We start from the raw sequence: 27023 nt of genomic DNA, 5'->3' as shown, positions 1-27023 counted from the left end.
CTGATCCCTGACCACCTTTGAAAGCTATCCTGTAACAGTGAAGTTACCACAAATATTTATTGACTGATAAAATAGGATTACAAAAAGGGGGAGACAGGGACACTAGCCCTCTATACCAGCTCTAAAAGGACTTTCTGCAATGATGGAAGTGTTCTAAATCTGTGCTATGCAATATAGTAGAGGTACCACTGGCTACATATGACTTGAGCTCTTGAAACGTGGCTAGTACAACTCAGGAACCGAATTTTTCATTGTATTTAATTTTAATTAATTTTAAATAGTCATATATGGCTAGTGGCTGTCAAATCATGTTGAACTGTACAGTTCTATACAAAAAAGGCAGGTTGAATTCTGGTCCTTCCTAGGACCCTCAGGAGTAGTAAAGTCCAAAGGGAAGAAGAAAAAGGAGAAGTAAGACAACTTTCTTTTCTCAATCAGGAGAGAGACGGCTGTAAGGTGATATTTTTAGGTATAAAAGGAGAAAAGGCAGCTTTTTTTTTTTATAAATCTGACCAAAATGGCCTTGAGCCGGTTACAGTTGCGATCCATGTGGATCACATGTAAGAGACGTGACAGGGGAGAACTCTAGTGAAAAGCAGCTAAAAAAAACCCATTACCCCCGTCCCAAAAAGAGCTGGGGCTAGAACCTCAAAACAGGAGGAGTGTAAGTATAAACAAGGTTTTATTTGGTGCCTGACTTTTTGAAAATGGGATGAGGGGCAGAACCTAGTATTAAAGCAGGTAAGTAGGTTCTTCCCTTTCTCCTTTCACACTAGATCCTGACAGAAGGTGGTGAGGAGGTCTTGGAGTCCTGGAAGGGAAAGCAGTGTGTGCTGGCAGTGTTAAAGAGAGAAGATGAAGTGAGAGGTCCTAAGAATAACAGGGCTGAAGAGGAGACTGTGAGAGCTAAAGGTAATGATAAATTTAACTTTTAATGATAGTGTTTGCCCACAAACCAGAGTCCTCAGAGGTATAGTATGAGAATCTGGGGCTTGGGGAAACAGCCCATCTGTGCATGTGGAAAGTACAGGAGGAGATGCCACAAGGCTCCTGTTACTAGGAGACCTGCTACTCTTCTCCCCAACTATCCTCCTTCCAAAAAGGGGGGAAAATGGATACCTCAGGGGTTTGAATTAGATATAGCCTTAAAGAACAGGGAGGTTCATTCCTCCATATCTATCTCACTAACTGAGGTTCATGCTTAGGCCTTCCTTGCCTTTTCCCCCATCCTAAAGGATTCAGATCCAGAGTTGGTCAGAGCCTTCTGGTTGACAATTCCACTTGGCATCTAGCAGGGCCCCTGCAAAGATAAATGGGGATCCAGGTGGCCTGCAAGAGGATCCCTGGAGGTCACACCCCCTTTTTTGTCTACCATTTCCTAGGCATATAAAATCCCTTCTCTCCCTCTGTAGCAAAGCATGGAATTTCTTAGCGGGCTCTTGGCTGTTTAACCCAGGTGTGAGCAGGGAAGGGTTATGAGAGCTGAGGGCTGTCTCCTCAGCTCTCATATCCTGTAGTGAGCTAGCTAGCCTCAACATTCCATTTCAACATAATCTCCTGACCCTGGTTCATATGATATCCTCTTCCTGGTAAAAAGCTGAGAACAGGCACCTTGGGTCACCTTTTGTTTCTCCCTACCACCTAATGCTGCTTTAAATCCTTTAAAAAGGCAAGAAGCTTGCCTTCTGCTGGCATTTCTTATAGTCCTGCCTGGAATATAGCCACCTGACCAGATCATGCCCACTTTCATAGCCTCTGACTCTGCACATCTGGTAAAGCACCCAGGCCCTGGGGAATCCCACAGTCCCTCTCACAGGGAAGACCCAACAGAATGCCTTAGCAGCTTTCTGGGCGACTGTTAGACCTCAGATTACTGACTAAGATGGACAAGGAATCTTTTTCAAGATACATTAAAAAATGGCATGTGATTTCTTTGTAAGATCTGTTCCCAGCATTGATTTAATGCCACATCCCCACCTCTCACTAGGAAGAATGGAACAGAACCTATAATTACAGTCTCACATTTCCTTGTCTCCAGCCTTTTTGAACTTAATTCTTTAGGCCTCAATCATTAAATAGCTTCTGTATACAGAAACCAACTCTAGACCCTGGAGTAAAGGAAGCAGGGTAGAGATGGATTGGAAGAGATGGTCAACCCCTCACTCGTAAGGCCTTTGGTTAAGTCCTCTGTCCTTTCCTTTGTAAGACTCTCATGATCCTCTAGGAGACCCTCCTGTCCAACTTCTGAACTCCACTTGTTTCTAGTCTTACTCCTCCAACCTAGCCGTCACTCTGACTACAGATGCCTTTCAGTAAAATCAAGGCTAGGCAGGAGAGGGATGAGATAATCCTAAAGAGACTGTCCTGGGTTTCAGGACAAAAGCACTAGGGTTCCCTGCCCACCTTGGGTTTCACTCTACTTTCCTTGAAACCATCACTCCCAAACTTGTGCATGCAAACCACTTGCACACCTCGTCCCCCAAGCTGATCCCTCTGCCCGGAGCGCCCTCCCTTTAACTACTTGCCCCTAACTACTCAGCCTGTGAGGCTGGCCACCAAGATTAGAATCTTCCTCATACCAAACCCTCTACCAGGTGCTGGGAATGCAACATGTGAGCAGAAACAGCCTAGTCCCTGTCCTTAGGGCACTCAGAGGAGACGAGACCCAACAAACACTGCACCACCACTATGACAGCATGAAATAAAAGGAGCCTGACCTACATCTGAGGGTCACAGAGGGCTTCCCAGATGTGGCAACCGGAGCTGAGACCTGAAGGAAGCTTAGATTTAACTAAGAAAAGGGGGGTTAGACATGGTGGGCCTTCCAGGCAGAAGAACAATGTGTGTTCTGTGTGGGAGAGAACTGATGAGTTGGAGGAGCAAGCGAGGGCCAATGTAATTACAGCAACAGAGTATGAGGCATGCCAGAGCCAACCACACTGAATCAGCAGAAGGACAGTAAAATGAAGGGAAACCGCCTGCCCAGGGCTGGCAGTCAGCAGGCCCTCTGGTCCTGGCCACACACCTTTCCCTCAGTCCCTTACCCAGCACCTACAGAAGCCCTCACCTCAGCATTCAAGGGAAGACCTCTCTCACCTCTTGAATGCTGGCAGGAGGGGATGGAGGCCTCTGCTCCTGGAGATCATGGGCCTCTGGCAAGAAGCCTAAGGGGCTCTTTCCAGCTGTGTGGGTCCTGGGGCCTCCCTTCAGAAAAGAAATAGTGAGACAGACTTCCTTAGAAGAGCCTCTCCAATTTCTTCCGTGGGATTCTTACCTTGTGTGGAATGGAGGTGGTGCCCGTCGGGACGGGAAAGATGGGGCAGCCCAGGGGCTCAGATGATAAGTGGGTGAGACAACACTAAACTCGGGGCCAGGACCAGTTCTGCCTATAGGGTGTGGGCAGCCTGGAGAAGTGGGAAGGTGGCTTGGAGGAGAGCTGAATCTTCCCCAAAGGGCAGGTGAGAGCAGGCTTCCACCTCCCTGAGGTTGGAGAAAAGATGCCCTGGGTGAGAAGGAAGAGGCCTGGAGGCCCGGCCCAACCTGGCTGGGGTAGTTAGTAGACTTTGTTGTGAAAGGCACAGCTGATTCTCAAACTGTCCAGCAGCGGAAGGACATCACTCTGCTGGAAGGGGCCAGGCTCCGTTTGCTAACCGAGAGTGAACCTACAGATTCCTACTTGAGAGGAGTGAGGAGACCAGGTGGACCCTAACCGGGCCAAGCGAGGACCTGGATGCCCAGCAGGGAGCCACAGATGCCCTTGAGGGAAGCGGGCGTGGATGGGGCTCAACTGCAGCTGGGGCTGGGCAGGAAAAGCTGCTCCACCCCACCCCCCGCCCCTGCCAGAGCTACTGCCAGAGGTCCCCAGCGTCCCCAGGGTTGGGGCAAGGCCTCCTTCGGCTAAAGATTGTCTTTCAGTGGCATTGTGGCCTGTTGGCCTACCCTCCAAGAAAGGATAGGCCAGGTGGTGGTTGGAGGAAAACTCTGAAGTGGAAAGCCTGAATCCTGCAGGGTCTCTGGTCGACAGGAAATTCCACTACATCCCATTTTTCTCTCTCCTGCGCTGGCATCACTGGCTTAGTCCTGGTGGGCTCCAGGGCAAAACCTTGAATTCCCTCCTTGGCCCCATAGGAGGAGGCACTGCGAGAATCATCTCAAGAGTAGAGACAAGTGTGGGGAGAGGCCTGCGGGTTGGGAAAGGTACCTTCAAGGGTCTCGGCCCAGAGGCAGGGCAAGGAGGACTTGGGTGGGGCTGGGCAGAGGTGGGCTGGGGAACCCGGGAGGGCAGGGATTGTCTGGGAGGCTTCTGGAAAAGAGCCTAGTGTTACAGAAAGGTCCCATCTTTGAGCTGGCGTGAAGGGCCTGGCTGGCCCCTTTTAAACCTAGTCTCCTGGTGTCCTACCTCAGGGATGCAGATTCCACAGGGGCACCCCGGGCAAGTTCAAGAAACAGAGAGCCGAATGAGGTTTCTCGAGGGGAAAAAATGTAATAATGTGATTGAGTGATGGCGTCTTTGGAGAGTGGAGGTAGGAGGTGGAGGAGCCAGTGTTCCTGAGGGCAACACATCTCACATTCCACACTGAGATGACCAAGAATCGCTCACCTCTCCGCTGTGCTGAGCGCCTAGTGGGGCGCAGGCATGGCGTGAGTCGTGCGCAGCGAGCTGGATACTGGGGTGAGTAAACGCAAGGGTCTACCAGGACCACAGGAAAAACAAAACACGTGGGTGGGGGTAGAGTTCAGTGTTGGAAAAGTGACAGAATAGCCAGTTGGGGGCGCCATGGAGTCAGGTGATGTACAAGCCTGGAAGCCTTAAAGGATAGTTGTTAGGCTATGGAGGAGCCCAGCATGGCTGTGGAGGAAGGCAGGGGTCTGCAAGGGACCAGGAGAGTAGCTGCTCTCAGGGACGGATTCTGGCCTTCTTCGCCCACTTGAGTGGCCATATCCCACAGCAGCTTTGCCATTGCCCCTCGCCTTTTTAACCAAAGGCAGGCGTTCTAGCACGGCTTTCCAAGGTCCTTCCCCCAGACTGCGAGGCCCTCTGTCGACCGCCCCCCACCTCCATCTCATTGTTTTGGTCCCCACGGCCTCCAACGCTCCAGCTCTGTACTTTTGCACCGACTCTTCCCTCCAATTGGAACATTATCCCCACCATAAATTCTCAGGGCTTTCTCCCACATCTTCCTGTCGTTGTTAAAATCTCCCCCTCGAGCTCTCTTCTCCCCATCCCATCGGATGTAAACTCAAAAAACAACAAAGAAACAGGTACGTTTTATCTTGTTCACAGCTGTATTCCCAAGACCTAAAATAGGGTCTGGTACCCAAGAGGTGCTCACTAAGTTGCGTGCATTTACTCTGCCAGGCATTTTCCTGGGCGTTTTACCTATCTTAACCCATTTACTCTCCACACCATGTGAGGTAGGTACTATTATTCCCAATCTCATTTCACAGATGAGAAAATAAAGTTAATACATGTTACAAACAGGAATGAAATACTTGAGCACGCCTGGACCCGCAAACCCCTCACCTTTCTGTGAGTGGTTTGGCCTGAGTACCCAGAAGTCAGAACCCAGAGGTCCCTCCTCTTGGGGCCTTTCAGTTTCTGCCTAGGCGGGAGCGGGCTACTGTCCAGAAGCCCACAGACTGATTTTTCCTTCATCCCCGGTTTTCCGCTCCGTGACCCATTCCTGCCTTAGTCCTGGGTGGACTAAGTCTTTCCGGGCATGGAGTTCCTCAACCAAAACCATCAGAGCATCAATCTCTTGAGGGACGAGTTGCCCCCCCACCCCGCGCGCAAGGAAATCTGTTAGGGTTTAATAGTTCACCTGAGCACAGTTTATTTTTAAAATTTAATACCGTATTTTTCACATTGCCCACCGTTACTCACAGTTGCGCCCACGAAATTACGCTCCCTCTCCGTTGCCCTCCAAGCCACCAAGCGGAAAGGGCGGGGTTCACGCTGAGCCACGTAGGGACAGTGAAGACGCTAGGCGATCCTTACGGGAATGGGGCGTGCACTTTCTTCCGCTTCTTAGACCTCATGCCCCAACCGTGAGGAGCCTTTTTTAAATATTCGGGCGTGTTGGTTTCGGAATGTATTTGTAAGGTGTTGCCAAATTATGTTGCGCGGCGGAGACCATGAGGTCTTATTATTTTACATCCCACCGTGCACTACACGGCGCCACCATCCTGAGCAGAAGTGAATTATAGGAGGGCGCCATTTTGCTCGAGAGGGCGGATATTTCCGGTTCCGGCTCGGAGCTGCTCGCTCTTTTTCTCCGCAGGGCCGCGGTGGGAACGCGTGTGTGTGGGTCGTCTCTCCGAGCCATCCAGTTCCATCCTTGTCGCTGCGGCGACACCCGCACCCGCCGCCGTCATGACTGAACAGATGACCCTTCGTGGCACCCTCAAGGGCCACAACGGCTGGGTGACCCAGATCGCTACCACTCCCCAGTTCCCGGACATGATACTGTCCGCCTCTCGAGGTACGGCTGAGGTGCCAGGTAGAGGATTGAGGGGTAGGGGGCGTTGCGCGCGTCGCATGACTGGGCCCGTGGGCCGCGAGGTGGGGTGTGAGTTGACCCGTGCCTAGGTGTCAGCACGGCCAAACCCGTGAGGCGTCCCCACTTTGCAGACTCCGAAACACGGATGGCTGCCGGGAGGGTTGCACGGTTTGGGGGCTTTTTTAAAATCTCTGGCCCACTAACCCGCGTGTGTGGCTGTGTGCCCAGGAGCCTACGGGTCGGGCGGCGCGGTGATGATCCCAACATGCCATCTGAGTGCCCATGCTGAAACCCAGAGGCTGTTTCTGAGCTGCCGCCCGGCCGTCTACTCGGTGGGAAGTGGGGGGACTCCACGGAGAACCTCGTGACACCAGTCTCAACGGCTAACCCGCGTCTGCCCATTCTGCTCTGGGTTTTTCTTATTCACTGTGTACCTGGTTGCGTTTGGAGACTTCTTGTGCCTTGGCGTTTGCGCCCACGCTATTTAAAAATGGACCATCTAAGGCTAGGATCTTGTCTGGCACTTACTAGGAAAGCTTGTTGAGTGGAACACGTTGCAGGGAAAGCATGCAGTCCTGTAGCGCCTAAAGTGACTCCTAATTCCAGCACTTCTTGCAGCCCTCAGCAGTAGTCTCTGGAGGCCCACAGCTAGTCTTCCCACACCCAGGCTGCTGTGTTCATGCATTAGACCTCAGAAAATACTTAAAATAGATGTTGTATTGGTCTGAATCTCCAAAAGGGGCATCCATAACCTGGTAAAGTTTCACACACCTGAGTTAAATTCTCAGGGTACCAGTTAGCTCTACTTGACTCTTGAATAGAGTCACTTGGATTTGGCTAGTAACTGCACTCATAGCCTGTAGTTCCCCTACCCCCTAAATGCCCTTAATTTATCTTGTGAGCCCACCAGTCACCTTGAGGCATTATCCAGTAGGTTAGAGGGTGGGCTGTGGGGTTTCTCACTGGGTTTTCTTTTCTGTTTTACCTGCCCTTAGACAAGACCATCATCATGTGGAAGCTGACCAGAGATGAGACCAACTACGGTATCCCACAGCGTGCTCTTCGGGGTCACTCCCACTTTGTTAGTGACGTGGTCATCTCCTCAGATGGCCAGTTTGCCCTCTCAGGCTCCTGGGATGGAACCCTTCGCCTCTGGGATCTCACAACGCAAGTAGCTGCTCTGGGGCACTGGGGGAAAGCTGGGTAGAAATGAGGTAGATAATATCTGGAAGTGGTTTCCCAGGGGTGATTGGGTTCATTGTGGGAACTATAAGGCAGAGAATACCTGGAGAAGATAGTTGTGGTTGCTTGGCCACCCTCCTTGTTTTTAATGTTATACAGAATTGCTGAGGAGTGGTCTGGTTGAGCAGTTTTATCAGATATTGCACTTGGGAGTAGGCAAAGTTTGACCGTGTTGTGTGCTGGTAGCTCAGTCTTTGGATGGTCAGGCATAACGGAGGATCCTGGTGATGAGAGGTGACATTGTCAGCCAATCCCCACATGGGAGTGAGGACATGTCCTGCAATTCTGAAGGGATTCTCTGGCATATTCTCGGCCAAGGGCCTGCTGTTATCAAAGCCATGTCCAGGGTTGTGTGAGTGATGCCACTCCACTGGGAGAGGAACCAGGCCAGGGAAACAGTCTAACTGTGTAAGAATGTTTGCAAAGTGGGTCTAGAGAGTAACCACGTCCTTCCTCTCAGGGGCACTACCACGCGCCGATTTGTAGGCCATACCAAGGATGTGCTGAGTGTGGCCTTCTCTTCTGACAACCGACAGATTGTCTCTGGCTCCCGAGATAAAACCATCAAGCTATGGAATACTCTGGGTGTGTGCAAATATACTGTCCAGGTAAAGTGAAGGCACGTGTAGGGAGCACATGTTGAACACTTTTCTCCCACCTTTCTTCATGGTGCCTTTATACGGTGATTTCAAGCCTCATCTGGAACCTAAAGGGGTTCTGTCAATCTTAAAGGTTTGGGTTCTGAAGGTATGAATACAAGACTGTCAACATACATCCCATGTAACTGAGGGGAGGGGTGGGGGTCTAGAGTTTCATGGGACAAGACAGTTTCTCATTTCCTTTCCATCCTTTGCAGGATGAGAGCCACTCAGAATGGGTGTCTTGTGTCCGCTTCTCGCCCAACAGCAGCAATCCCATTATTGTCTCCTGTGGCTGGGACAAGCTGGTCAAGGTGAGCTTGGACCCAGGGTGTAAGGCCTTTACCAACCAGAATGTGTTCCCACTGCCTCCCAGTTGGTCACTCTGAAAGCTTTGTTCCTCAACTGACCATTTCCTTCTTGATATTTTCTCATTACAGGCCATTAAATTTTGACATTTGGTCTGAAGTAGCTAATTGGGAACCCAGAGTCCCCTGTAAGATGGCAACACAGAAAGCTTTTTTTTTTTTTTTTTTTCTCCAGTTTCAATCCTCATTGTCCTTACGTGGCCAAGACAGATTCTTTGACCTTTTTTTGTTACTGATAGACTGGAAATTGGCTATCCTATCTAGGAATACTTTTAAGCACAGTGCCATGCCTTTTTGAGCTGAGCCCTCTTGACCCTGATGGATCCCCAGGCCAGGTTCTTCACCTGTGACCCACAATTTCAGGTATGGAACTTGGCAAACTGTAAGCTGAAGACCAATCACATTGGCCACACAGGCTACCTGAACACTGTGACCGTCTCTCCAGATGGATCCCTCTGTGCTTCTGGAGGCAAGGTATTCAGAGGCCAGGAGTCTCCTACTCAGTGGGGGACAGTGACTTAGAATACCTAAGATAATGCAATAGCAATTTAAGAGTAAATGTTTCTGAAGAACATTCTGAAAATGATGTAGATACGGTATACCCTTTAAAAGTGATCGTTTTCTGTGAAGCTGGTTTCTTAAAGCTGCTGCTGAGATTAGGATCCTGTGATTTGGGAGCTTATAGTGATGCATTTTGAAGTTGTCAGAGACTCTTGATAGGGTTAGTGAGGTGTCATGTATTAAAGGAAAAGCATACAGAGATAAATGTTGATACTTGAGAAATTGGCTTTTGGGAGGTCAGGGTACTGTGATAAGCAGTTAAGAATTAAAGCAGAATCTTGAGACAAGGTGGGTGGGATTAACATCCGGAAGAAGTCACATTGCCCTGACTCGTTCCTTGTCCACCCAGGATGGCCAGGCCATGTTGTGGGACCTCAATGAAGGCAAGCACCTTTACACGCTAGATGGTGGGGACATCATCAATGCCCTGTGCTTCAGTCCCAACCGCTACTGGCTCTGTGCTGCTACGGGCCCTAGCATCAAGATCTGGGTGAGTGTGGGCTGCAGTTGAGGCCAGATACCTGGCTCTGCAAGCCCCGGCAATGTTATTTCCCAATGTGTCATTTGGCTCACTGGTGGGATTTGAACTTCCTGAACAACTGAACCATCACACTGCCAGTGGATACCTGAGAAGAATGAGTAAAGCTTCTTGGGATTGGGATTTGCAGTGGTGGGAGATCTTTGCCTACTAAAAAAGAAGGATGACCAAGTGTAGCAATTTACTCAGCCTCAGCAACTGTCCCCAAGGGGGCAAAAAAATCATTCTCTTTTGAGAATTACTGAATTACAGATGAAAGAGGCTTTTGAGAGTGGCACTGAAGTGTTGAGTGTCCTCACCCTGGTTTTACCCCTTCCCCAGGACTTGGAGGGCAAAATCATTGTAGATGAATTGAAGCAAGAAGTTATCAGTACCAGCAGCAAGGCAGAGCCGCCTCAGTGTACCTCTCTGGCCTGGTCTGCTGATGGCCAGGTAAGTGGGTCTGTCCTCAGGTGATTCAGCTTTTAACCTTTCTCACTTTCTGCTCGTCAGCCATTTACAAAACCAGTGTCTTTGACATAAGTAAAATGATTGCTTATTGTCATTTTACTGACACAGCGTCAGTAGGAAGATTGTGGTCCATGGGGGCAGTGGTTACGTGTCTTCAATTAAGACCTTGATTAACCTGGCCATTTTACAAACCTGTGAGTGCTTACTGCCAGCTGTTGCTTCCTCTAGGAATACATAATCACCCGTGAATAGTGGGTGATTAAAAAGAAGGGCCATCTTTGTTGCACTAGCAGGACTGTAGAATTCCATGGCTCTGACTTAACCTGTCATTTCTCCCTTGCAGACTCTGTTTGCTGGCTACACAGACAACCTGGTGCGAGTGTGGCAGGTGACCATTGGCACCCGCTAAAAACATGGGAGAGCTTTAAAAATTAAAAAAACTGGTTTTCTTTTATAGTGAGTGTCTTCTCTGAAAACTTCCTGAAACTCATCAGGTTTGTGCAGTCTGCATCAGATTGGGGCTCTCGTTAAAAAGGTTTCGCTTTTCTTGTTTTAATCCTGTAAGGCAGCGCTCCCCAACCTTTTTGACAGCAGGGACTTGTTTCATGGAAGACACTTTTTCCAGGGACCAGGGTTTGGGGAGAGGTTGGTGATTTGGGCGGTGATGTGAGCAATGGGGAGCAGCAGACCAAAGCTTCCTTACTTGCCCGCCACTCACCAGAGGTTGGGGACCCCTGCTTTAAGGCAAGGCAACTCACCAGAAGAGCTGCTGCGTAATGACTCCTTTTCACTCCTTCCATAATTGAAGATTTAAAATAGTGTGGGATGGTCTGGAGGTGTTAATACAATCACAGAGATGGCTTTTCCTCAAGTGGCAGCTAAATGACAAATGTGCAGCATATTGAGGTCTCTTACGTATATCCTCCAACTCATAGTGGCAATGAGTCTTTTCTTTGACTTCAATTTAGTGGGACTTCAACTAGATATAATCTGTCCTCCATTAGGGGGCATCTCCTTACTTTATACTTTTCTAAAGGAGTGGACTCCACAAAAGCAGCAAATAAACTTTTTATTTCCGCAACACAACCCATCTTCCCTTTCCCCCAGGAGCATAAATTGACCTCAGCCATCAAAGCAGAGGACAAAAGCTGATAAGTGACAGAAGGCAAAGGGTTACTAGAAAAATAGATTCTGCCCAAGGCTCTCCTCCCAGGGATTCAAATCCCTGTCCCCAGGCTCCCCTCCAGGGCTCACCAAATGGAGGGAACTAAGCACAAGAAGAGAGGCTGGAAACCTGACAAAAGGAACTCCACTGAACAAAAGGGAAAGGAGCCTGGCAGTGAAAAGACCTGAGGGTTTGGGGAGGGGAGGAGCTTTGCTCCTAGATTAAGTGCTGGGAAAAAGGAAGGGGTGGGGAGGAATAATTTATTGGGTGATGTGATTTATGTAGTTTCGATCATGTCGACTATTCCAGATCTCTCACTGAAGCTAAATCCTGGCCAGTCCATGGAGGTAGAAATTGGGGATGGAAGGAAAATTAGAATCCTTCCTACTTCCCCCAGAGAGTAGACTGTTTATTATCCAGGTCTACCCTTTTCCCAGCCTGCCTCCCCCAAAAAAGATTCCAAATCCCTTAGCTAAAATTTGCATCAGAAAATGGAATTGGAATGAGGGCTGTCATGAGTCTTGCCCAAATCCTCCAGTCTCAGAACTGACATGAAAGTTGAACAGGGATGGGGAAAGGGAAGTTTATAATGAGATTACAATCTCCCCTCATCCCCTACTCAAAAACTCAGATCCCTGGGCAGAGGAAGGGAGGGAAGACCAGGCAGCTGTTCTCATCAGGGACCCATGCAGACCTGCTGGACAGACAAGAGTAGGTGAGAAGACTGAGCTGGAGGCTAGGGGAGTTCATTAGGCTCCTAGAGGGAGAAGCAGGGGCCTGGGGTCAAGGAGGAGCACGAAGCAGTTAACAGAGGAGGCTTTGAGCTCCCAAACTTATGGGCTGCTTTCCACCTCCACCCGCCCCCCCAGTGCTAACCAGAGGGGCCCCTGCGGGTGGCAGGTTGATCAAGGGCAGAGCTTGATACGGGTACCCTTGGAGAGCACCCGGAAGAAAGGGAAGACACGCTCGCCCAAGAAGGCAGCCGAAAAGGTGTGCACGTGAGCCAGAGTCTCTGCATTGTAGAAGCCCAGGCGCCCGGCCTCATAGTCCAGGTACACACCAAAGCGCCTTGGTTTCTCACTTGGGCTCAGCAGTGTCTGCTCCGTTGAGCTCTGTGCCTGGTAGCGTTTGCCATTGGTGCCCACACACCACACTTCCCGCTGGAGCAGGGGCTGCTGGGGTAGGTGGAGCCGGCGGCGGCGGTGGTGATGGCGAGAGGAGGAGCTGGCATCACCGCTGCCCACAGAGGACCCCCCAGAGCCCACCTTCTCCTTATGATGGGTTGATTCACGGGCAGCACCCACTGCCCAGCCCCGCCGCCCGCCCACCTCTACCTCCCAGTAGTGCCGGCCAGAGCGGAAGCCCTGGGCCCCCAGCACGCAGCAGTCTGCAGAGAAGCGCTTGGAATGGTCAGCAACCTCCTGCCGCCGCTCTGCCAGGCGGACCCCCCGGCGGTCAGGGGACAGCATCAGGGCCGGGTGAGCCGTGTCAGGGTCCAGCGTCAGGTCCACTTGGGAGGAGGGAGGACAAATACGCCAAGGCTGGAACGACTGTTCCCCATTAGCAGCTAACTCCAAGGTTTGGCCTTTTCCTGCTGCCCTTCCCTTCACCTCTCTCCCTCCCCACCATCCAGCTGTCCTCAGCTCCCCACCCCAACCTAGAGTCCAGGCTCAAGTTCCTAGGGGCTCCCCTTATTTCCCCACTCTGTTTTCAGGACACCAGAAAGGTTTTCCCTCTGGCCCCAGCTCTTATTCCCCAACACCTACCTGAGCTAGGACAAAAGCTACTCTTGGCTTGAAGCCCCCCGCTATTTGGCCTGCCTGTATCCTGCTCCATCTCAGCACCCACTATTCCCCCAGGGCCCAACTTCCCTCAGAACCCAATCTCAGGTATGTGAAGAAAAAGGCAAAGGAAGGTCAAACACATGACCTCCCTACCTCGGGCAGCCTGACAGAACATCCGGCTCATTTTCCTCACGATGGCGTCTGTCAGGAAGTCATGGCTATGGGGTTGACACGGGTCAGGGGACCAGACCTCCGGGGGCTGCAGCTGTACCTCTTCACACCTGGAGGAAGGGGACCGGGCAGGGGGTGGGACCATGGTATTCCCAGAGGGAAGAGCAGAAGCTGAGGGGAAGGAGAGGGTCCAGGAGGCAGAAACTCGGGTCCTGGGGAAGGAAGGAGAGGAGCAGGATATCCAAGAGAGGCAGGGATGGGGAACCAGATGCCACTGGGTCACAGAGGATAAAGGGTGGGAACACACCTATTGAAAGTCTCCTTGATGTCCTGGGAATAACAAACAAAAAGGGGGAGAGGGAGAAAGAGACAAAGAGAGAGTCAGCTGCACAGGGATGGCTCCCTTCTCCCCATCTGATTCCAGCCAGAGAAAGAACTGAACTTGAACAAGGGAGTGAGAAAAAGGACACAAGGCCCTCAATAAACATGCATCCATCTCAACCACCCCTATGCCTCCGTATGCCTAATTTAACTCATCCTGCTGTGAGCCCAACAGAATTTTCAACCCCAGTAAAAGAATTTTCACAATACGACTTGGTCATGTTTTTCAGGATGTCGCTGTCAAAAATTCTTTCCTCAACTCGTTAAAACCCTCCTTCTACGAACTGAATCTTCGTTCTTTTCATTGCGTATAATCAACACACACACCACATTTGGCATCAACTACTCTGCAGCCTCAAAAACCTTTTGGTCTTCAGGTTAAATCATTGTGGGTTCCTCCCAATGAGAGGAGAGGCAGCTCTGGACAGGTGTTTGGTAAGCACCGCCTGACAGAGCAGACACAGGGTTCTGGAGGGTGGACAGGGAAGGGGCCATTGCTCACCTGGAGCAGCCGCAGGCCCCCCTGCTGGCTCCGCTCCTGGGCCTCAGCCAGCAGGCGGCTCAGCTGGGCAGCCTGCTCGGAGAGGCGGCTGGCCGCTGCTCCCGCGCGCCCCAGCTGAGCTTCGTGCATCTCTCGGAGGCGCCGCTCTAGCCCTGCCTGCTCTTCGGCCAGAAACCGTGTCAGCCGCCCAAATTCTGAGGCCACAGCTGCCAGCTCTGACTTCATCTGGCTCTGGGATGATGCAAAGGGGATGGTGGATACCACCTCAACACACAGAAACATAAACCTCCAATTTTGCAACTGTTGCCCCTCAATCCAAGGCAAAGGAGCCCTACATTCTGAATGGAAAAAGGGCCCTGTCCCCTTCCCCATCTGCTGGCTTTAGCAGGCACCACTTCCATGCTCCTGGCACACTGGTCCCAAACTCACCAACCACTGCCTGCAACACTTATCTCCACCCTGGCTACCTAACTTGACCCGTTCTTCAGGTCTAAGCTTAAACGTTCCTAAGAGAAGTATCTCTCTTCCAGATCTAAATCAGGACCACCCTCATAAATATCATTGTATCTCCTCATGGCATATATCTCAATTTGAAATGTTGTATTTACAGTGGAGTATCTTTTAACATTGTCTTCACCCACTTCTCTGTAAGCGCTGTTGCCACAGGGTCCTCGGACCCTGGCAAAGTGCCGACCACAGAGTAGGTGCTGGTAAGAAGTTTTTGAAATGAATAAAAAATTCAGGAATCAAGATATGAAATTAGGGTCCTGGCTATACCACTAATGACCTTGGGAAAGTCACCCAATCCTTCTAGATCAGGAGTCAGCAAACTTTTTCTGTAAAGGGTCAGATAATATTTTACACTTTATGGGCCAAGAGGCAAAATCAAGGATATTATTATGTAGGTAACTTCGATATGTAATGAGAGAAAACCTCTGCCCGTTCCCACCCCTTCTGCCTGAGGTGGACAACCCCAGATGATGGGCACGCTTTTCGCCCAGATATAAGCTGGAGACATTCTTAGGAAAAAGAGTAACAGGCCAGAGTGGGGAGGAAAGTCCTGGCTGGCCAAGTGGGTGAAGGAAATAGTCAGTTTTACTCTCTGTCCCAGTGAAACTCAGATCCTGACACCTCTGCACTCCAGGAGCCCAAAAGTCTCAACTTGGGCAGCTGGCTAGAAGCAAGATAACTCCCCAACTCCCAGACTCAGATTTCACCACTCAGTGCCTAGCAATTGCCAGCAACAGAGTCCCTAATGTGTAGGTGGCAATGAATGAGCACGGGCCCTGGGAAGTGGCAAGGCTCAGCCACCCTGTCAGGGTGGCAGGCATTGGAGGGATGCGGGAAGAGGACAGACAGAAAGGATGCCCTGGCTTGGTCTCCAAAGCTCAGTGCCGGGCCGTTCCAGTGCCTCCCGGCCTTACAAAAAGAGGCAGAGGTAAGGGGTGGGAATTAGGGGGGAAATATCTAAAAATACTCCTTAGGGAGGGGTGAGCAATAATTAAAAAAAAGGCTGAGAAACACCGGACTAGAAGATATTAGGTCTCTGCAGTGCTAACATTCCTCCCCTCATGCTCAGGGCTGCTTTGCCCACCATTTGCCATCTATCCTGGAACCTGGAGCTTCTCTGACAGCTGGTATCTGAATTTTGCCTTGCCCTCGCCTCTTCTGCCCTGTGCGGTGGGCACAGCAGTATGGGGCAGCAGTTCTTGGGTTAGGTGTCGGGTGGTAAACCTGCTCTGCAGCCTTGGGCCAGGCACCAACCCTCTTCCAGCTAAACCTGTTTCACTCCATTTTGGAACCTAGGAACAAACATGCCTCTTGATCCACTAAGGCCCCTCTCTCCTCACAACCCTGGGAAGGTGTCTACCTCTCTCCCCCAGGCCTCGGCTGCCCCTCTTCAGCGGATCTAGTCACCCCTTGTGAGAGCCCATCTTCCCTGCTCTGACCACAGAGCCCTGTCAGGGACATTCACTCACCTTCAACTCTGTCACCCGCCTCTCCTCCTTGGCCTTCATCTTCTGCACAGCCTCCAAGTGCTTCCTCAGTGGTTCCACATGCCCCTGCAGTTTGGCCTAAGGAAACGGGGAAAGGAAGATAAGAGGCCTGGGATGCGAGAGGCACCTGCTCTCAGAGCCCACATACCCCATTCTCCCATTTTGGGTTGGGGCTCAAAGCCTGATCACCATCACAGGTATCAAAGGAGCAGCACACTCCCTTCCTCCCCTTTCTTCTCTTCAGATGATGACAAAGGCCTCCAACCCTCCACCTGCTCTCATGTACAAAGCCCTGGGTGTGCTCTGAAGGTAGGATCCTGGGACTTCCCAGGCGGTCCAGCAGTTAAGACTCCACACTTCCACTGCAGGGAGCGAGGGTTCGATCCCTGCTCAGGGAACTAAGATCCCGCATACCGTGCAGCGCAGCCAAAAAGTAAAAAAATTAAAATTAAAATTAAAAACAAAGGTAGGATCCTGATGACTACATAGCCCCACACTCAGAGTTGGAGTAAACCTGGCTTGAGCCCCTCACCACACAAAGTCCTTCCATATGAATGTTCCTACCTATAGTCCCTTCTCCCTCATAAGCAATCTTCCTCGTAATTTTCACCTCTAAATACTTCTCTGATGATTTTACGCCTGTGCTAAAAATCTTTCAACAGTTCTCCATGACTTGCAAAATATGAGGCTCTCATTGCTCCTTCATTTCTAGCCTCCCCTCCTACACCTCCCCTCCTACACCCCCTCAACATAGATTCTTAGTTTTAGTCACATAAAACTTGTCTTTTCCTGAGCATAATTCCATACCTTTATCCATGCTGTTCCCTCTGCCTGGGACTGCCCTTCTACACTTAGCCCAAGGCATTCTTCCTTTAAAACCCAGCTACCTGACCATGCCCCTGATGGTCCCCAACTTCCTCTGTGATCCCAAGGAACATGAATACACCTTTACAATACTCCCCTGCACTGCAATCATTTACAAGTGTGCTGCCCCCAGGACACACAGGCTCATGGCAGCAGGAACCCTGCTTTACTTACTGTAATTTCTATGCTTCTCTCTGTCCACTGGCTTTCTCTCCTACTCAGTTACTTGCTAAATGGAAAACAAATACCCTCTCCTCCTAAAGTTTTAACTCTCTCAGCAAATATGCTCTTGAGCTCTGTGTTCTAATCATCTGTAGCAGAATCTTTTGCTTTAAAGGGCTGTTAGACTGGAATGGATGAGGTAAGCCCGACTTTTGTGCTCTTTCCTTTTTTATGCCATCTACTTCTTCTGCCTTTCTCCCTCCTTTTTCCTTGAGGGGTAATACAGCATAGAAGAGCTCAAGCCTAGACTCTGATCTGAACCTGAATGCAGCCCGAGGCAAGGCATGCTTCCGGTTTCCTCATCTCAAAAAGGGAACTGGGAATAACAGAATCTACCTCACAGACACTATGCTTAGCACAGTGTCTGGCATGGAGCAAAAGATCAGTACTAAATGTTATCTAGAATTCCCTACCCAAGCCTAAGCTGCCAACGACAGCCTGATAATGACCCTTGATCTAAAGAGGTGAGTGTCCCAGAGCACAAAAGGTAGTTGTTGCACAGGTTAACTGGTCGAAGAAAAAAATCATAATAAAATTACAATCAATCCATAACATAAAAATAACATAAACTACACAAAATTTTGCCTTTTGCTATTACTGTCTACTTTTCTCCACAATAATTTCAACTCTATTAAGTCAGAATTCATGATGCATAAACTTCTCATTTAATATTTTTCCTAAATTGTTGACAAAAAATTCATACACACAAATCCAAATAGAGTGCCATTTAAGAGAAAGTTTCAAGAACGTTTAACTTTTTTGAAGCTTTATTTATACATCATTTGTGCATTATTACCTATTCAATAAGGAAATATCTCTACAAAACAACACTGTGCCAAGCTAATGCTAGTTAGTGTACATATCTGAAAAGAAACTACCTGCCTGTAAAATATCCTGTAAGTTAGAAAGGGAGTCACTCAAACTAGTTTGATATAATAAAACTTACGTATTTGCATTTGCTGATCAGATTATTTGTGTCTATGTGGCCTCTCCAAATTGCACAGCTCTACTGGCCTGGCATTCAACAGCTATGGCTAACACAAATTAAAATCCAGTTTCAGAAGCTCTTCAGAAGAGTTCTGCAAGGGGAAGGTGGAGAAGGGGTGGAATGCCCATGGATATTCCGCCCTGGGATCCAGTTAACAAAGTGACTGCACATTGTGTGACGAGTACAATTAACTAGAAACTGAGGGGATACAAAATGGAAGGACAGAAGGAGCTCACAATCTCCCCTAATAATGTAGGGCCTAAAAGGCAGGCGGTATTACCAGTTTAGTGATTCCCATACTAGCTTGGGCTTTCTAAAGATATTCTCCCTGTCACTGATTCAGAATCTCTAACGGTAGGGCGCACTGTACTTCTGAAAACCTCCACTAATAATTGGGACAATCAGCAACGTTTGACAATCACTGTGTGCAAGGAATAGTTACTTGTCATGAGGGGTGTAGGTCTGTGTTAGCTGTCTGTATCACTCACAGCTGAGAAGCTCTAGACAGCTCACTCTAAAACTGGGGTAATGATAATAATACCTAAATAACGTTACGGTAGGAATCAGGGGAAGGTGTGAAAACACAAGTCATACAACAAAAAGCTCTGTGCAGACTACATAGAAGAAGCTACCCTCTCCTCCTGGTTCCACTGCTACAAACCCATCTGGGCCTTTGCTAAATAATGTTATTTCTACTGGTTGTCTCACACACAAATCTCCTTTATCTGTGTCCAAAGAACCAGGATCAGAAGTAGGAGGCAAGATATTAACTAAACTAGAATCAGACTCCAAGAAGAAAAGTCACATGTCAGAAAAGTCAAACAAACAACAGACATCCAAACGGCGGTGATGCTGTTAACAGTATAGGCCAGGACGGGGGGTGGTCATAACCAAGTCCATCAGTCACTAGTAGCTGTGTGGCCCTGTGTGTATTACTTAAATCTCTCTGTTTCCCAATCTGTAAAACAGAAATACAAACCATATCAAACTCACAGGGTTGTTCTGAGTTTTAAATGAGACAGTCCATGAAAAGTGCTTAGTACAGTGCTGGGGTACATACTAAGAAATTAAAGTTCAAAGACATTCAGAGACTAAAAGCCAGGTCTTCTGACTTAAAAACCTCTCCCTTTTTTCTGAATTCCCAGGAAAGGTAAGAAGCCCTGGCCACTACACCAGAATGATGCAGATGCAAGGAGAGAACCAAGCTGTATCTTGGAGTGGGTGGGGAACCCCTGAGAAAGCAAGTGAGCAGCATATGGGTGTGATACGAGTAGTCAATACTACATTCCTGCTCCTCAAAGCCCCTTCTTATTTGAGCCCCACGTTCTTTCCATTTCTAGGGGTTTTAGTCAAGGATACATTTAAGAGTCACCCAGAGTTAAATGAGACTGGTAGTAAAGCCCTAGGGGCTTGTCACTTGCATTCCTATTACTTAGGGACAGTGGGAGTGTAAAAGAGCAGTGGCTTTTCCCCAGAAGACAAAGCCCAGAGCTATGGCATCACCAATTTTGCCAGATCTCCTTTGAGGAAGCCAGTCTTCCCTGGTCTCCTTCACTGTGTCTACTTTATCTGTGTCCAGGATCCTTCTCACTCTAACCCATCCTGGTGCCAGTAAGTGCTTAGGTAAGGCGAATCAGCTCAACAGTACATGAGGTTCTTCGAGTGGGGGGGGGGGGGGGAAGACATGTTTCCTTTTCCCAGCTCCTCTTACTTCTTCTCCACCCCCACTAAACTCCCATCTTCTACTTCTCTCACCTTGTACTCCTGCACCACCTCCTCCAATGGCACCACGCTGTGCTGTTTGTGGCTCCTGGATTCTCGGCACACCACACAGATGGCTTCTTCATCCACCTCGCAAAAGAGCTTCAGGGCTTCTTGGTGTTTGGGACAAATGCCCTGCTCGTTCCCACGGCTCCCTCGACCAGGGGTTGGGTGCATCTGCCGAATCACCTGGACCATGTTGGCCAGCTGCAGGTTGGGGCGGAAGCTCCGCCTGGGAAAGCTCTTGCGGCACTGGGGGCAGGTGAAGCACCTCCGAGGGGCTGGAGGCGGGGGCAGTGGGGTGACGGGATCTAGCTCCTCTTCCTCGTCCTCCTCCAGCACTTCCTCATCATCCTCCTCATCCTCCCCCCTCAGGTCCCCCTCCACGTTCCCCAAGTAGTAGTCCAGGTCTTCCTCCTCGTCCTCCTCCTCCCACACGTAGTCCATGTTTTCCCAGTTGGACCCGCCCATGCCACTGGTCCAGAACACACCCTCCTCTTCCTCCTCAAGTTCCTCCTCCATGTCGCCCTCATAGTCTTCATCCCGCATTGGGGTGTCCCACCCCCCACTGGCCCCCACAGCGTCCACTTCCTCCTCCTCTCCGTCCTCCTCCTCTTCCTCCCGGTCTAACTCATCCCTGTCCTCTTCATCCTCCCCTCCCCACAGTTGGGTTACACACACTCGGCAGAAGTTGTGCCCGCAGCCGATGGACACAGGGTCCGTGAAGTAATCGAGGCAGATGGCGCACACCGCCTCCTCCTGAAGGGTCTGCACAGGGTTGGGTGCCATGGCAACGGCAGCCATCTTAGTGTCCAGTCAGCCAGTGTAGACGGGCGTTGGGGGGGGTGGGGGGTGGGGGGCGGGGGGGTCTTCACTCTCAGACGCCCTGACGACCCAGCCCCACCCCCAGCCCTGCCTCTCCACACCTTGCCTCAAGCGCAGCGAGAGAAATGTCCTCCCGACAACCCACCCCTCCGCACAGAGTTCCCTACTCCCAGACGACAACCGTGTCCCTGAGAGGGGAGGGGACACAGCTGAGCGCTACCGCCAAGTCCCTCAGGTGGCCCTGAGTGCAAATCTACCCCAAAGCTACCTTGGCCTCCTCATAAACCCCCGCCCCTCCTCACTTCCTGGCTCCGCCCCCTCATTTCCGTCCCCCCAACACTTCCGGTGCTGCGAGCCACCCAAGCTCGCGAGTTCCATCCGCGCTCACGCTACATCCCTTTCTACCCCTCTCCCGACCCTTACCCGCCCCGGGCCCCTGGTGACAGGAAACGGTGAGAAGACGCTCTAACAGGCACTCGGGAACAGGGCGGGAGACCTAGAAAGACAGAGGCGCAAGCCTCTGTGATGCGAGGGAGCAGGGAACGCAGACGAAACAGAAAGCCCGGCCTCCCCCATCGCCCGCCACTGGGGATAAACTTCGGGGGACGGTGGAAGGGCTTGGCGCCCGTCTGCTCTCGGTGCTATGACCGTATCGGCCCGGCGCCATCCTACCGACCGGACACGGAGAACTGCAGCAGGGACTCCGCACTGCCGATTCCGGAAGCGGAGGGGCGGCGGTTGGTGAGCGCCCTGAAGTACTTCCGGCCCTTCTAGGCGAAGGACTTTGTTGTTTGAGGGCTCTGAGCGTCCCTCCGAGACTAGGGGGCGGGGCCTGTAGAAGTGCGGTGGAGGTGGGACCGGAGACCCTCCCCCTCCTCCTCCCCTCTGTAGTTGGCATTTCCACACCCATTTTAGAAACTGCCGTCGGTCACTATCGCATCGTTTGGATGAACTTTCCTAATTGCCATCAGTAAAGGAACGGTTGCAAATCATGACATGCACATTCACACAGTGGAACGCTTTAGATATAAAAAGGGAATCCTCTTCAAAATGTACAGTATTCTGAAGTGAAAAAAGCAAGGTGCTGAATAGTGTGTAGAGTATATCTGTAAAAAATGGGGGGGGGGAATAGGATGTTAAATGTATGTAATAGCTTTATAGTCTTGTGTTTACTCATAAAGTAAGGGCAGTTGTTCCTACCTCAGAGGGTTTAGTGAAATTAATGTAATGCAAAGCTATTAGAATGTTGCTTAGCACATGGTAAGTGAGATACAAGGTTTAGCTACCCATTATTATCATCGTCGTCGTCTATCTCTGGAAGAATACTAGTTTCTCTGGGAAGTCTGAGGATCCAGGATAGGAAGGACACTTTTCCGTACGTGTCGTTGTGTGTCTTTTGAATTTTGAACCATGTCAATGTGTTGCCTTAAAGAAAAAAAAAAGTGTTTTTTTTCCCCCCAAGTGCTGTCGATTCATTTAACACTTTCTGAGCTGTGCACCACGCGTGCTCCACGCCCAGAATACCTCGAGGTCTGTCTTCGTGGAGTCGCAGTCTAAGAGCAGGGACTCAGACTGGGTTTTCGGAATTGATTTTACTTGAGAGAATCCTAGGGGGCATGTAGAACGGTATCAGTAAAGATACTGCTGTGGTACTCAGAGCAACTCTGCCAAATAGATTATTTGTGCAATAGAAATAATACTTGATGCTTTAAAATATATATATATCTCGCTTAATTAAAAATTAAAAAAAAAAACTGCGGGGAAAGTTACAGGACCTATATCCGTGTACAGAATCCCCAGCGAGTGTCGGACGCTGCGCGATGCCAGGGCTGGGCACGCAGAATTGACCCTGATCTCGAGGCCCTTCCCGCCTCTTGGGGAAGCTCCAAATGGACGTGCTTTCTAAAGTGGTGGTCCGAACGCGCCAAAACCACGAATCCTCGTGTGTGAACTGTACTAGGCCGTGCCGGGAGCTGCGAGCGCTACTGTGGCAGAGAAATGGGGCCACAAGACCTGAACACGGTTCAGCCGGCCCGTGATGGGAGCCCCTTGTTCCTCTGGATTTGTGGCGTTTCTCAACCCCGCCAGTTCCGGCCACGTGTAGATTTCAGAGTATAATCAGTCACACTGTCGCTGTGGGTGTTTCCGTAGTGTAGTGGTTATCACGTTCGCCTCACACGCGAAAGGTCCCCGGTTCGAAACCGGGCGGAAACAACTTTTTGGTCCTAGTCACCGTCTCTCCCGCATCCCGGAGAATGAAGGCTGTCACATGAAGGACAAGTGTGTGTGTTTACCTCTATTTCTGTTTCTCGGAGACTGGCCGTGAGGCGGTACCGTAGCGGTCTATATTCTCCATAAGTGCTCCAACGTAAATTCGGGTCTCGTTACCTCAGCTAATCTCTTTGCTCTTCCCCCCGGAAGCCTGCACGGCCACCTCTTCCGTGTCGAGGGGGCGTAGACTTCGGACCCCTCGGCCCTAGTCATTAGGGCAGAGCCAGGCGCACAGTTGGCGCTCCATAATACTTCTGCGGTTGCTTAGCAGTGTGTCTGCATCCTTGCTTGTGGATCTTGGTCCCTTGGGACAGAAAAAAGTACCTCTGCGTAGTTGCCCGGCTAGCTCAGTCGGTAGAGCATGAGACTCTTAATCTCAGGGTCGTGGGTTCGAGCCCCACGTTGGGCGCTACATCGTTTTGGAAATTAGGATAATAAAAGAGCTTTTGATGCAAGGGCAGCAAGGTATTCTCCAGACCAAGACCCGCACTCGAGATGGAGTGCACCCAGCTCTAAGGCCTATCGCTGCCCTAAAAGGGAGAGTGAAGGGTGACTGCCGGCGGACAAATTCCTAGGGGCCTGTTCCTCAGACCACATTCCGCTTACTGAAATCCGCCTATCAGCGCTCAACATGTATTAGGCGCCCTCTGTTTACGAGACGACCCGCCCGCGTGTGCCGGGCAAGCTGCCCTGGGAGGGAGGGCACCGAGTGGCCCCTGGAAGCTGCGGTAGGACCCCAGGGCCCCCTGATTAGCGACCACCTTACCAGGTGATTTAGAGGTTAGTATTCTGCGCTCTCACCGCCGCCGCCCTGTTTCGATGTCCGAGACCCTCATGTTCAGTATACTCTCTTTATGCTCAATATTGAGTCGATCTTTTGTGAAATGTTGCCCCACACATCCCAGCCTCCACATTCCCCACACACACAAAGGAACGTTAAAATGTCCTTTCTTGGAACACCCTAACATGAACATCTTCAGTTTACCGGTCTTGTCACGAAATTCTTCCTTAACTTCACTTGAATTCATTCTTTTCCATTTATTGTTCCTTAGTCCTGCAAATTCAGCCCATTTTCTATTTTCCGTCTGTAGAAGTCTCCCCACATACATACCAGACCACGAGAGAAGTCTGTCGATTATATAAAGCTGGTTTATTAAACTTGCTAAGCGAAGGATAGGACCACCTTCAGTCTCAGAAGTGTATCAAAAGGGAGCGTTAGGGAGGATTTAGCATGACACCCTCTGAGAGTAGTGTGGACAGGAATTGGGCAGAGTTGGTAAAATAGGCAGAGTTGCTAGTACAGGCCTACCTCACGCGTCCCTGGGGAGTTAGTGTTATTATGGTCTTTTCTTGGAACGTTTGGGTCTAAACAAGACGGTGTTAGAAAAGTTCGAACTTTGGCATTTCGTCTTGCACAAATGCTTGTGGATTCGTTTGCAAAGTGGTTTCAGGGTTATTTTTTACCACCCTTAGTGGGACTGGAAAACATTCCTAAAAGATTCTGGCTTTTTCATTAAGAGAAAGCCGAAGTGCGCGACAGGAATAAAGATGCAGACGTAGAGAATGGACATGAGGACACGGGGAGGAGGAAGGGTAAGCTGGAACAAAGTGAGAGAGTGGCATGGACATATATACACTACCAAATGTAAAATAGCTAGTAGGAAGCAGCCGCATAGCACAGGGAGATCAGCTCGGTGCTTTGTGTCCATCTACAGGGGTGGGTTAGGGAGGTTGGGAGGGAGATGCAAGAGGAAGGAGATATGGGGATATATGTATATGTATAGCTGATTCACTTTGTTATAAAGCAGAAACTAACACACCATTGTAAAGCAATTATACTCCCATAAAGATGTTTAAAAAAAAAAAAAGAGAGAGAGAAAGCCTAAGTGGACAAGCTTCTCTTCCCTGTCTCCCAACAAGCCCAGGGCACGCCCGCCCGAGATTTTTGCTGCAATTCCTGCTGTTCTCTCCTCTCCACCCCTTCCACCGCCGCCCCTCGGGCCAGGTCTGGTTTAGAATCCCTGTGATAGTAAGTGACCCACGTTGCTCTTGGCGTTCATAGGTTCAGACGTTAGGCAAACGCATGGTAGGATCTTTGGTCTTTTTCTCGAGCGGTAGTAAAAGCTGCAGAGGCAGAAGGACTCGCACCGATTTACGTCTTGGATTCTTTCAGGAATGATGAGCAGGAGGTGTGAGGGGACTGAGACCGCGTCAGGGAGAGGGGCTGGAAGGACACAGTCACGGTCCAGACAGGAGGCGGCTGGCGCCAGGGGCAAGGCAGCAGCCAACCGGAGAAGCGGTGAAGGAGCTGGATGTATGGTTTGTACTCAGGGCAAGAGAGGGGTCTCCTGGATTTCTGCTTTAGATGGTTTAACAACCGAGATCGGATACTGAAGATTGGAAGTGGTGGGGGAGAGAGGAGAGAGGAGTAATGAGTTCAGTCTTGAGCAAGTTGGGAGACGTCTAAAGGGACATGTGCAAGACAGGGGAGAGCAGTCTTAGCTGGAGTCTCAGTTGCAGGGATAGAGTGTGGGTCAAGCTGTGAGCTGGGATCTGACCCTCAGGGAGATGGCCTCAGGTACAAGAAGGAGTCGAAATAGGAGGAAAGCCAGCAGCGAAGCTTCTATTGAAGCCAAAGGAGTCGAGATGTGCAAAAGGGGACGACAAGTGGGTAGAGTCAAATTATAGTCTAGGAAGGGAAAATGGTAAAGCGTCCATGGATTGGGCCACTTGCAGGCCCATTGGTAACCTTGAACTAGACTTGGACAAGAGGGCCTCCTGCCCTGTGCTCTGGGGAGAGGGCCTTCCGTGTCACAGACACTTTAAGGATCCCTACTCAGTAGGACTCAGCCTCTGTTCCAATTCCTGGTTACCTAGGTCTTTGGGAACAAGCATCGGCAACAGAAAAACATTTTTCAATATTATACCATCGATACTACTCTTAAATTTGCATACATGTAGATCTACATATAGCGTATGTTAAACCTCATCCCAATTCTGGACATTGAATGAGTTTTATTTTTATAAAATACTTAAAAGATTTCACTACGTTTTCAAAATTTAATAAATTTTTTCAGCTTTATTTAAATAACATCGACTTAAAATTTGATATTCACTAATTTCAATCTCCCCTTTATTCTTAATAATTTTGTATAATTTCTAAGAAATATATAATTATTTTGAAAGCATATGTGAAATTAATTTCATTGTTGCTTGTTCGTATCTAATTTACATTTTGACGAAAATATATTCAAATCTCATATATTTTGAATGTATTTGAACCCTTTAGGTCTAACTGTCAATAGAGCACAAATTATCTGAAAATTTAAACCCGGCAGCTGTCTCCCTAGAAGACAGAGAGATAATGCAGAGGGTTATCCAGCCTCAAGCCACATGTTACCTTCCCTCCCACGAGGGCCGCTGCTTTCATTCACACTTTTTTTTTTTAATTGCTACACTTGATTGATTTCACTACCCACTAACGGATCGCGCTCCACAGTTTGACAAACACTGTTACCCGAGCCCACCAAGGGACCGGTATTCCGGGGCAGAATGGTTCCGGGGGCTCTGAGCCAGCGGGTGGGCGGGGCGTGGGGGGTGTGTGGAGAGGGTCCTGGACATTGACATGATCATAAGTCCTATAAAAGGTATGGAAAGAAGAGCTACTGTGTGTTTCCGTAGTGTAGTGGTTATCACGTTCGCCTAACACGCGAAAGGTCCCCGGTTCGAAGCCGGGCGGAAACAGTGATATTCCGTCTCATTTTTTTTCCCCTGCTAAAAACAGTTTCTTCCAGT

At 49.9% G+C, this 27023-nt stretch overlaps 2 protein-coding genes and 5 non-coding genes across 10 annotated transcripts; 6 read left to right on the top strand and 1 right to left on the bottom strand.

The window, feature by feature from the left end:
• The first annotated feature begins 6232 nt into the window (after nucleotides 1–6232).
• RACK1 (receptor for activated C kinase 1) lies at nucleotides 6233–10751 on the top strand. The gene is made up of 8 exons (XM_068536627.1): nucleotides 6233–6482; nucleotides 7496–7667; nucleotides 8203–8350; nucleotides 8599–8694; nucleotides 9112–9222; nucleotides 9659–9799; nucleotides 10169–10279; nucleotides 10641–10751. Exons 1-8 carry the CDS (start codon nucleotides 6374–6376, stop codon nucleotides 10704–10706), a joined length of 954 nt encoding a protein of 317 aa, XP_068392728.1. The 5' UTR covers nucleotides 6233–6373; the 3' UTR covers nucleotides 10707–10751.
• On the top strand, nucleotides 6746–6813 carry LOC137760350 (small nucleolar RNA SNORD95). Its single transcript, XR_011073304.1, has one exon. It is a non-coding gene; the product is annotated as a small nucleolar RNA SNORD95 (small nucleolar RNA).
• LOC137760340 (small nucleolar RNA SNORD96 family) lies at nucleotides 7960–8038 on the top strand. Its single transcript, XR_011073295.1, has one exon. It is a non-coding gene; the product is annotated as a small nucleolar RNA SNORD96 family (small nucleolar RNA).
• Nucleotides 10752–11355: 604 nt separating the features above from the next.
• Nucleotides 11356–21244, bottom strand: TRIM41 (tripartite motif containing 41). Of its 4 annotated transcripts, none has more exons than XM_068536616.1 (6): nucleotides 20127–21244; nucleotides 16280–16375; nucleotides 14301–14564; nucleotides 13725–13747; nucleotides 13400–13527; nucleotides 11356–12972 (listed from the first exon to the last, which is right to left on the bottom strand). In XM_068536616.1, exons 1-6 carry the CDS (start codon nucleotides 20934–20936, stop codon nucleotides 12368–12370), a joined length of 1926 nt encoding a protein of 641 aa, XP_068392717.1. In that variant the 5' UTR covers nucleotides 20937–21244; the 3' UTR covers nucleotides 11356–12367. The 4 variants fall into 4 exon arrangements, with proteins under 4 accessions (XP_068392717.1, XP_068392718.1, XP_068392719.1 ...); XM_068536617.1 differs by having other exon boundaries at nucleotides 14301–14531; XM_068536618.1 differs by having other exon boundaries at nucleotides 12809–13003.
• Nucleotides 21245–23098: 1854 nt separating this feature from the next.
• On the top strand, nucleotides 23099–23171 carry TRNAV-CAC (transfer RNA valine (anticodon CAC)). Its single transcript has one exon. It is a non-coding gene; the product is annotated as a tRNA-Val (tRNA).
• Nucleotides 23172–23564: 393 nt separating this feature from the next.
• TRNAK-CUU (transfer RNA lysine (anticodon CUU)) lies at nucleotides 23565–23637 on the top strand. Its single transcript has one exon. It is a non-coding gene; the product is annotated as a tRNA-Lys (tRNA).
• Nucleotides 23638–26899: 3262 nt separating this feature from the next.
• Nucleotides 26900–26972, top strand: TRNAV-AAC (transfer RNA valine (anticodon AAC)). The gene has a single exon. It is a non-coding gene; the product is annotated as a tRNA-Val (tRNA).
• The last annotated feature ends 51 nt before the right edge of the window (nucleotides 26973–27023 follow it).

Source organism: Eschrichtius robustus, chromosome 2 (genome assembly GCF_028021215.1).
Source record: "Eschrichtius robustus isolate mEscRob2 chromosome 2, mEscRob2.pri, whole genome shotgun sequence".
In the NCBI taxonomy this organism is placed as follows: Eukaryota; Metazoa; Chordata; class Mammalia; order Artiodactyla; family Eschrichtiidae; genus Eschrichtius; species Eschrichtius robustus.
This window is presented reverse-complemented; position numbering and strand designations above follow the sequence as displayed.